A 10,927-nucleotide genomic window follows, 5' to 3' on the forward strand; every position below is an offset into this window, starting at 1 on the left:
GTTGATTGATTTCCGAGTGTTAAACCAGCCTTGCATCCCCGGGATGAATCCTTCTTGGTCATGGTGTATGATCTTTTTGATGAGTAGTTGAATTCTATTTGCTAGTATTTTGTTGAGATCTTCGCATCCGTGTTCATCAGGGATATCGGCCTGTAGTTTTCTTTTCTCATGGTGTCTTTGTTTCCTTTTGGTATTAGAGAGATATGGGCTTTATAGAAACTGTTTGGGAGAGTTTCCATTTTTTCAATTTCCTGGAAAAGCTTGAGAAGGACTGTCAGTAGGTCCTCTTTAAATGTTTGGAAAAATTCGCTAGTGAATCCATCTGGACCTAGGCTTTTGTTTTTGGGAAGACTTTTGATTACAGTTTCGATTTCCTTGATGTTAATAGGTCTATTCAGGTACTCTAGATCTTCTTGACTCAGCTTTGGGAGATTATAGGAGTCCAGGAATTTATCCATTTCTTCTAGGTTCTCTTGTTTTGTGGCATACAGACTTTCAAAGTAGTCTCTGATGATCTTTTGGATTTCTTTGGTTTCTGTTGTGATATACCCCTTCTCATTTCTGATTCGGTTTATTAGGGTTCTCTCTCTCTGTTTCTTTGTGAGTGTTGCTAGTGGTTTATCTATCTTGTTTATTTTCTCAAAGAACCAGCTCTTGGTTTCATTGATCTTTCGGATTGTTTCCTTGGTTTCCATGTCATTGATTTCTGCTCTAAGTTTTATGATCTCTTTCCTCTTCCTGATTTAGGCTCTTTCTGTTGGTCCTTTTCTAAGGTCTTGATCTGTGAGGTCAAGCTGTTTATGTGCATCCTTTCTACAGACCTAAGATATGCTTGCAGAGCTATAAATTTTCCCCTTAACATGGCTTTCGCTTCATCCCATAGGTTCTGGTAGCTCGTGTCTTCATTCTCATTTGTTTCCAGTTATCTTTTGATTTTGTCCTTGACTTCGTTCCTGACCCACTCGTTATTCAGCATTGAGTTAATTTCCAGGTGTTTGATTTGGTTCTCCGTGTCTGTGTGTGATTCACTTCTATCCTCAGTGCATCATGGTCTGAAAAGATGGTTGGTACTATTTCTATCTTACTGATTCTGTTGAGGTATGTTTTGTGTCCTAGAACATGGTCTATTTTCGAAAATGTTCCGTCCGCACTGGAGAAGAATGTGTATTCTTTCTTTTGGGGGTGTAAAACCCTGTATAGGTCTATAAGCCCTTTCTCTTCTATTTTTTCTTTCAAAGCCAATGATTCCTTGCTGGGTTTTGTTCTTGTTGATCTATCCAGAGGTGATACGGCGATGTTGAAGTCTCCAAGTACTATTGTGTTGCTAGCAGTGTCCTCCTTAAAATTTGTTAGCAGCTGTTTTAAATATTTAGCTGTTCCCTCATTAGGTGTGTATACATTTAAGAGTGTGATTTCTTCCTGTTGTATGTATTCCTTGATGAAGAGAAAATAGCCTTCACTGTCCCTTCTAATCTTTTTCAAGGTGAAATTAATGTTGTCGGATACTAGTATGGCCATCCCAGCTTTTTTGAAGGAGCTGTTTGCTTGCAGGATTGTTTTCCATCCTTTGACTTTGAGTCTGTGTTTGCTCTGACTGATGAGATGAGTTTCTTGTAGGCAGCAGAATGTTGGGTTCTGTCTCTGTATCCATTTTGCCACTCTGTGTCTCTTAACTGGTGAATTTAGACTTTTGACATTGAGAGAGATTATTGTTATGGGGTTTTGTGTCATCTTTCTGTAAGGGTGTGTTGTGGTTGTAGGGTTTGTCTTGTCTTATAGAATTCCCTTTAGCCCTTGTTTTAGGTTTGGTTTTGAGTCTATGAAGTTACTGAGCTGCTGTTTTCCTAGAAAATAATGTACCATTTCTTCGATTTTGAGTGAGAGTTTAGCCGGAAGAGTATTCTTGGTGAAGCATTCATTTCATTGAGTTTTTTCACTACATCTCGCCACTGCCTTCAGGATTGGAGGGTTTCCTCTGATAGGTCTGCTGTGAATCTAAGGGGTGCTCCTTTGTATATGATTTCCTTGTTTGCCCTTGCTGCTTGCAGTATTGTGTCTCTATCGGCAGCATTCGTCATTCGAACTGTGATATGTCTTGGAGTATTTTTGTTCGGGTCTATGTTAGCTGGCACCCTTTGGGCTTCTTGAATCTGAATGGCTGCATTGTGGAGCTCTGGGAATTTTTCCGCGATGATTTGTTTAACCATGGCTTTTTCACTAGGATTGTTTCCCTGAGCTTCTGGTAGTCCAATGATTCTAATGTTGTTTCTTTTGGAATCGTCTCCTAGGACTCTGATTCTCTGTAGAGCTATTTTGAGGTCCTTTGCCACTGTTTGTTGTTGCGAGTTGGCTTGGTGCAGCTGATCTTCCAGCTCACTGATTCTTTCCTCAGCTGTGGTCATCCTATTTTTGAGGGCACAGACTGAGTTTTTTATTTCATCTATGGAATCTCTGATCTGTGCCATTCCTGTGCGAAGCTTTTCAATTTCTGCTCTCATTTCTTCCTTTATTTTGTCAATTGTGCGATTGATTGTTTGTTTCATGTCCCCTTTCAATTTCTGGATATCTGTCTGACTGTTTCATTGAGTTGATTGAACACCTTGATGACTTCATATCTGAATTCTTTGTCAGAGAGGTCTTAGGTGGCTAGCACCTACTGAGGCTTCTGAACTTGTTTCCTCGTCCTCTCCCTGTGGCGGGGATTTGCTTTGTTTCTTCATGTTGGTGTGTAGGTGTAGGGCTTAGATTTCTTGGTATGAGTAAACAACTTGCGGCCAAGTGAGCAGCCGCCTGCCCAAAATTAGGCCACGCCTACTTCTTAAAAGCCATGCCAACTTCTAAAGTGGCCACACCCCCACGGATATCTGGTGTGTGTTGGGGGAGTAAAGACTGGGTGGGGAGAAGAGAACAGCTCAGCTTGGGCGACGGATAGGGAGAGGCAGAGATGCTCAGATCTGCTTTGTCTCCTGGCGTCAGGGGGGCTCCTGGGGGCTTGCAGGGTGAAATCCAAGATCCGGGTTCAAGAAGCAGCGGAAAAACTGGCCTGGGTGGGGAGAAAAGACCAGCTCAGCTTAGGCGACAGAAAGTGAGAGGCAGAATATTTTTTTTTAATTTTTAAAAATTTTTTAAAATTTTTAAAAAAATTTTTATTAGTGAGACACCATGAGGTACACTTGTAGACTTACAAATTTTTGTGCTTGGGTTTCAATTATACAATGATCAAATACCCATCCCTTCACCAGCACCCATTTCCCACTACCACGGATCCCAGTATCCCTCCCACCCCCCACCCCCCCATTCCACCCTACCTCTGTGGCAGGGCATGAAATGAATAGAAACTTTCTCAAGGAAGAAATCCGAATGGCTAAAAGGCACATGAGTAAATTTAAGTTTTTAATGTTAAAATTTACCTTAAATTTAAATTTTATTTCTTTTTGTGGGCTGGAGTGATAGCACAGACTTTGCCTTTCACGCAGCCAATCTGGGTTTGGTTCTTCTGACCCTCTCAGAGAGCCAGGCAAACTACAAAGAGTATCCCACCTGCACAGCAGAGCCCGGAAAGCTCCCCATGGCGTATTTGATATGCCAAAAACAGTAACAACAAGTCTCACAATGGAGACATTACAGGTGCCTACTCAAACAAATCAATGAACAATGGGAGGACAGTGCTACAGTGCTACAGTGCTATTTATTGTTGCTTCTTGGGACACACTTGGCAGTGCTCAAGGCGTGGTCTTTGATTCTGCGCCCAGGAATCACTCCTGAGGGGGCTTGGGGGACCATCTGGGATGATTAGGGTTGAATCTGAGTTGGCCTTGTGCAGAGCAAGCACCCTACCCGCTGTACTATAATCTAATTTAACTTTAATTAAGTCAAGATCTTCATTTATTTATAGCCATGTGTAAACTATTTTTAAAATGTGAGAAAAAATGACTTTCTCAAAAAGACACTGAAATTATTTAGAGAAGAGATGTAAGGAAACTGTCAAGTTTAAGGAATGATGAAATATATGACATTTCTCTGTGATATATATGATATTATAGAAGAGGCAGATTAGCTATCTGGTGGCATTTTCTTTGATATCTACTATCCCTGAGGATTGTTATCTCTGGACAGCTTGGTGACACCAGCTAATTAGCAGTACAGGAGATACATCCTTAGAGACTTCCCACAGGTAAACAGGTTGGGTTCTTGCCCTGTGCAGCCCATTCACGCTGCAGTTTCATGTCACTGTATCCTGTTGCCCATAAGGATCTCACTGTCATATAGACACTGTTTTGGGGAAATAGTACCAAGAGTCTGACATTGTCTTTCACAACTATTATCACCTTGAAGCAGAGTGCAAGCGTACTACCATGTGAAGAATGTGAAGTCAGCCTGAGAAGGTGGCCTCTTACTTAAGAAAGGTTTCTACGTAATCCAGTGCTGGTGTAATTAACCTTTCCACTCTCTCCATACAGCCTGACTCCTGAACTCTCATGTCCAGGATGCATCTCTGTACTATATTAAGGTTGCAATTTGGAAATGAGGTAGGAAAAGGGTGTAGGACCCATAGGAAAAGTGAATATGTATCAGTGATTGGAATGAAATTCAGTCTCAGTGTTAATTTATGAATAGACATTTAGTTTTACGTTCAGTAGAAACCAAGACCCACAGTTGTTTGCATTTATCATCTGGCTGGAGTAGATTACAGAAAAGCTTCAAGTTAAAGGACTAAATTTGATTCATTTTGGAAGTCACTAATTGTTATTGTTCCCAGAGATTTCATCATACTGTAGTACATTAATTAAACCTCTATCTGTGCATTTGGAAAATAGTTTGAAAATAGATCATATTTAAATGTCATAAAACATGCTTTTCAGTGACAGAAGAAAAGTATGTTTTAATGGGAAAAGAAAGCCTAGGTATTAGATTATTTTCTTCCATTCTTTCTCTGGCTTCTTAGTCTTGATAATTTCTGCCAATATTTATTCTATCTTGAAATTTATTATACGTGTCAGTCGGTTAAAAAAATTTAAATACTGTCTTAAAATTTTTCCTAATTTTTGTTGAGTTTCACAGTGGTATTGACTCTGTTGTGTGGTGGCAGAGGTGCCGCACAATCTCTCCACCAATATGTCAGGGTCTGTCTCACAGATTCCATCACTGTGTCTTTACCTACTAAATAGCCTCCCTTCTCAGTATATATAGTTTCAAAGCTTTTATTTCTTCTTTTAAAGAAATTTTACTTAAAGAAGTAAAGAACTACTTAAAATTACTGTGGAGTATTAAAAAGGTAGACTGAAGATTGCAATAAAGAGGTTCCACCCTGAGCACAGTGTATCAATAAATCTATATTTGGAATTTATTATTAACAAGAAGTGGTTATTTGTCAACTGAGTTAGAATGCTAATTTGAAAAGAAAAAGGTACAGGAAGAGAAACTGATTTGAATGGCTCGTAACTTAGTGAAATAGGCAAATGACAATGTTCATATGGGATGACACTGATGAGATGTGTTTTCATCCTTGTTGCATGGTGCTGAGTGATTTTAGTGACCAGCTCTTATTCTCTGACTAGTGTGCCATCCAAACTCTGTTCATTATGTGAGTATAGGCTACCAGGTTCACATATATTTACTTTGCCAGTAAGTATTTCTCAGATTAAAGGAAATCTCATGACTGGGTACAGTGGGTGGGAGCCAGGTTGGGGAGAGCCCTACCCCTACCAAATCACCACAGTTCCCACTTCACCTTCTAAGGTTTCTGGAACCTAGTGGGGCACTCATGCCCTTTAAGACTCACGGACTACAAAATAGACTGTCTTTGTTACTTTTGCCAGATCTATAATGTTCTCTTTCATACTACTCTTGTGGGTTTCACTATGTTATATTTGTGAAATGTGATGTGCTAAACTTTCATATGTACACCTTTATGCATAAAATTATTTCTTCTTCATTATTTCCCTTGTAACTAAATAATTTGAGAATGTCAATTATATCCATTATTTGTATGGAAAATTTTCCCAGTGTGGTCCTACCACTAATTGCTTATCACTTTTCTTATTAAGATTTTACTAACATTTATGTTAGCCAATATTATCTTTTTTTACACACCTGTGAGCTTATATTCAAACGTGATTAATACTTTAAGAATTTTAGAATAAACTAGAAATGATCACATTGAATAAGAACTGAGTGCTAAATGTAGGTAAAGGGACATTCCTGATAACCTTTCAGAATCTGTATTGCCTAAAGGAGAAAGAGAGAAAGAGAGAGAGAGAGAGAAAGAGAGAGAGAGAGGAGAGAATGAGTCATAGAGGCAGACTGGGGGTATGGGGTGGTGGGAGGGAAACTGAGGACACAGTTGCTGGAAACTTACACTTCTGGAGGAATGGGTGTTGGAACGCTGAATGACAGAAACCTAATCATGAACAGCTTTGTAAGGGTCTGTCTCACAGTGATTCAATAAAAAAATTTTTTAATTGTTAGAATAATTAAAAATTACTTAATGCATAAACATATGAGTATAGTTTCCAGTGATCTGATGTCATTAATTTTGTCATGTGACTATGCTTGTGAGTCTGAAGTATCTGGATGAAATGCTAGTTCCTAAACCTTAATTTTGGCATATTTGGATTGTATAACGTACTCCCCTAGAGAGCTCCCAGAAAGATGCAGATATGAATTTAAATAATGATAGGGATTGTCTTTTAACTTTTATGGTACTAAAATGTTATTTTATATATTCATTGTTTTGCAATTCTTTTAAATTTTATGTGTATATCTTTGACCTGCCATAGCTTTGACAGCATATGTATGAATATCTCTGTACATTTATCTGTTGAAGCATTTTATCTTAGTGGGTAATGTAATGCCTACTTTTTGAACTTAGATTACACAACTGGATATATTAAAACATGTTTAAATGGATTAAAGTTTCATGGGCTACCATATCACTTCCATCAGGAATTCCATGAATCCTGTTGTGAGTAGCACTGTAGCACTGTCCTCCATTCTTCATCGATTTGCTCGAGCGGGCACCAGTAATGTCTCACAACAAATTGTGAGATGTTGTTACTGTTTTTGACATATTGAATATGTCATGGGTAGCTTGCAAGGCTTTGCCATGCAGGTGAGATACTCTCAGTAGCTTGCTGTACTCTCCGAGAGGGGCGGAAGAATCAAACCTGGGTCAGCTGTGTTCAAGGCAAACGCCCTACCCAGTGTGTTATTGCTCCAGCCCCCTATTGTTAGTACTATGTGAAAATGAAATCAGAAGAAAATGTATTTGTTAGTTACTGGATTTTTGAGTTCTTATTCAAAGTGACTATGTATACCCAATGAATTTTAAGAGTTGTTCCTAAATTGCTATTGTAGCTGTAGGCATCTTGAGGACAATAGTTAGTGTAATTGAATGGTGGTATTTTCAGATTCTGTCAGAATGTTCACTTATAAATACCCTACAGAAGATCAGGGTTGCATATAAAACATAGTAGATTAGATGCAGCAATGAGGAAAAAGAGTTAAAGTTATATATATAAAGCACTATTAGTGACAGACATATGTTAAAATTTATTAGAGGCCAGGTACTCACAATATTGTTAACGTTTATGGCTTAGTATAGGAAATTACGGCACCCGACCCTTACCAAAGTGCCCATGAGCCTTCATCAATGCTACTAAGTCGTCTCTAGTCTGTTCCCTCCCCTCCAGCAAGCGGTTTCGTGTTCCTGTGCCAAGAGTTGGTTATTGTTCAGCACCACCAATTCATTTGTTTAGTGAATTGTACTCCACAGATGAGTGAGACCATCTGGTATTTATCCTCTCTCAGATTTATTTTGCTTAACATTACACCCTCCAGTTCTGTCTACATTGTAGTGAACTGCATGATTCATATTTTGTTACCGCCAGATAGTACTCCAAGTGATATTTTGAATGCAATTTGATTCCTGGTGTGAGTATATTCTAGGTTATGAATTTGTTATTTTTAGAGATATCTTCTATTACCTTTTTTGCCTGTGAGAATTATAAGATAAACATTTAAAATATCCCCTCTCCCCTCTCTGTAGCTCCTTATTTTTTCAGATCTTGCTTTCTGTTTTTTTCATCATTTCCATTTTCTTTAAAATAGACTGTAGCACTGTTTGCCCATTGTTCATTGATTTGCTTGAGCGGGCTCAGTAACGACTCCGTTGTGAGACTTGTTTTTTCTGTGTTTTGGTATATCGAATACATTAAGGGTAGCTTGCCAGGCTTTGACATGCGAATGATATGCACTCAGTAGCTTGCCAGGCATTCCAAGAGGGGCGGAGGAATTGAACCCTGGTCGGCCGCATTGGCTGCATGCAAGGCAAACGCCCTACCGCAATGCTATAGTCTATAAACATTAAATTCTATTAAGTTCAATATGAGCCATATATTTCATGTGTATGATTGATTATTATAAATTTCTACTGTTCAATTTTCTTATATAAAATGTCAATAATAATACTTTTTTGGGGGGGTCACACCTGGCGATACACAGGGGTTACTCCTGGCTCTGTACTCAGGAGTGCTCCTGGCGGTGCTCATGGGACCAAATGGGATGCTGGGAATCAAACCTGGGTTGCCTGTGTGCAAGGCAAATGCCCTTCCTGCTGTGCTATCTTTCCAGCCCCAATAATAATACTTCTTGTGATAAAGTAGAACTAAGTTGATAAGTCAGTTGTACTAAGCTATCACTTATTCAATAGTTACATATGAAACAGAGCTAAATCTTTTTGGTTTGTTTGTTATTGGTCTACAGCCAGCAGTATTTATGGCTTACTCTTAGCTCTGCACTCAGGAATCACTCCTGGCAAGGCAGTGAATCAAACTCAGGTCAGACACTTACAAGGCAAACACCCTCCCTATGCTCCAGCCCCAGGGCTAAAGCTCTTCCCATGATGGATGACTTTCACTCACTTTTATTGGAAATCCCCCCTTTGTGTTGGTTTTAGAGGATTATAAGAGATCAAAAAACAGGGCACTGCAAAGCCTGGGCACTGCATATACTGCTACTGAGGCTACATTCTCACTCCTGAAGATACTTATGCAAATTGTTCAATGCTTTCTCTTGACAGGAGATATGTTCTTATAAAGGATGGAACAGACAAATGGAAGTTCTTTCACTGGATTTATCCTACTAGGGTTCTCTGACAGGCCTCATCTGGAGTTCATCCTTTATGTGGTTCTTTTAATCCTTTATATCTTAACTGTGCTGGGGAACACCACCATCATTACATTGTCCTATCTGGACCCAAATCTCCACACCCCAATGTACTTTTTCCTCTCAAACTTAAGCTTTTTAGACTTGTGTTATACTACCAGCACTGTCCCTCAGTTTCTGTTTAATCTCAGTGGACCTGATAAATCTATCTCCTATGCTGGTTGTGTGGCTCAGCTGTTCATCTTTTTAGGGTTGGGATGCACAGAATGCATTCTCTTAGGGGTCATGGCGTTTGACCGCTATGCCGCCGTTTGCAGGCCCCTCCACTACACTGTCATCATGCACCCCCGTCTCTGCTCCCTCATGGCTTCAGCCTCGTGGGTCTTTGGCTTTACCAACTCCTTGGTGCAGACGATTCTCACCTTCATTTTACCACTATGTGGGAGGAATAAAATAGACCACTTCCTTTGTGAAATTCCTGCGCTGATCAAGATCGCCTGCGTTGACACCAGTATCACAGAGTCTGAGATGTTCTTTGCCAGTGTTGTTATTCTCCTCATACCTGTTTCATTGATCATGTTCTCCTACGGTCAGATCGTGAGGGCCATCTTAAGAATTAAGTCTGCAGCAGGAAAGCGCAAAGCCTTTGGGACCTGTGGCTCCCACTTCTTCGTGGTCTCTCTGTTTTATGGCACAGCCATCTATGCCTATCTCCAGCCCAGCAACAACTACTCTCAGGATAAGGGCAAGTTCACATCTCTCTTTTATGGCGTTTTTATCCCCATGATGAATCCTGTCATCTACACACTGCGGAACAAGGATGTGAAGGGAGCAATGACGAAAATTCTTTGGAAGATTCATGGCTTGATATGTGTGTGAGAAAGACACCTAATGAAAGGATTTTTGAATTCCAGAATCTGTAAGATGTAGATCTTCATGTATCCTATCAAAACTACCCTAAAAATTTTCATTTGCTGTCATATATAAAATTCAGAGTTGGAAAAATGTAAGGTTGTGGATTCATTTCAATTTCTAGAGTGGCTGGAAACCTATTCCCATAGCATTGCATTATAGTTATCATTTTACACTGTCCAACAGGTTTGTTTATTTATTTCTATGTATGTTGAACCCCATTTGGGATCATTATTTCATTTGACTGGCAAAAAGATATAAAATATATACTAAAAAAAGATGGTTAAGATAGGAGTATGGGTCACTAAAATGGTGTATTGAGTATTAACATTTTAGCATTTATTCATGGCTCTCTTTTTTGATATTATTGAGTATTTATTTAGAAAAAATTAAAATGTATGTACAATATATAAGATGTAATGTATAGAAGCATTTACAACAGACACACTGTGAAATCCAATTTTGCTTGATACTCAAATCAAGTCAATTGAAGTCCAGTGCAGCCAATCATGTTATGGTTCTGTTCTGTTCTGTTCCGCTCTGTTATGTCTATGTTATGACCTCATGTAAGTCTACATAGGAACTAGTGGTCACACAGATAATCTGAATCCTGGCATTTTACCCTGAGTATATTCTTTACATAAACAACACAAAGCACGGCTTTTCCTGCTATTTAAATTTTTTTTTACAAATAAAATTGCTTTATTTTTCTGACTTCTTTCTGATATATGGATCAACTCTGGTTACTTCTATCTCTGAGTACAGCTGATTCACTATCAATATGCTATTGAATTTGAGTGAGCTAAAATAGGGGCATTGATTGGCAGTTTTCTGGTCAATTTTTAAAAGT

The 10,927-nt window shown here is 39.0% G+C and overlaps 1 protein-coding gene across 1 annotated transcript; it reads left to right on the plus strand.

Annotated features, from left to right (window-relative positions):
* The first annotated feature begins 9,084 nt into the window (after positions 1–9,084).
* On the plus strand, positions 9,085–10,044 carry LOC130040157 (putative olfactory receptor 2B8). The gene is given in 1 exon segment (XM_056132170.1): positions 9,085–10,044. A coding segment is annotated over 1 exon segment (960 nt).
* Positions 10,045–10,927: the final 883 nt, after the last annotated feature.

Source organism: Sorex fumeus, unplaced genomic scaffold, assembly GCF_029834395.1.
Source record: "Sorex fumeus unplaced genomic scaffold, SorFum_2.1 ptg000094l, whole genome shotgun sequence".
Classification (NCBI taxonomy): domain Eukaryota; kingdom Metazoa; phylum Chordata; class Mammalia; order Eulipotyphla; family Soricidae; genus Sorex; species Sorex fumeus.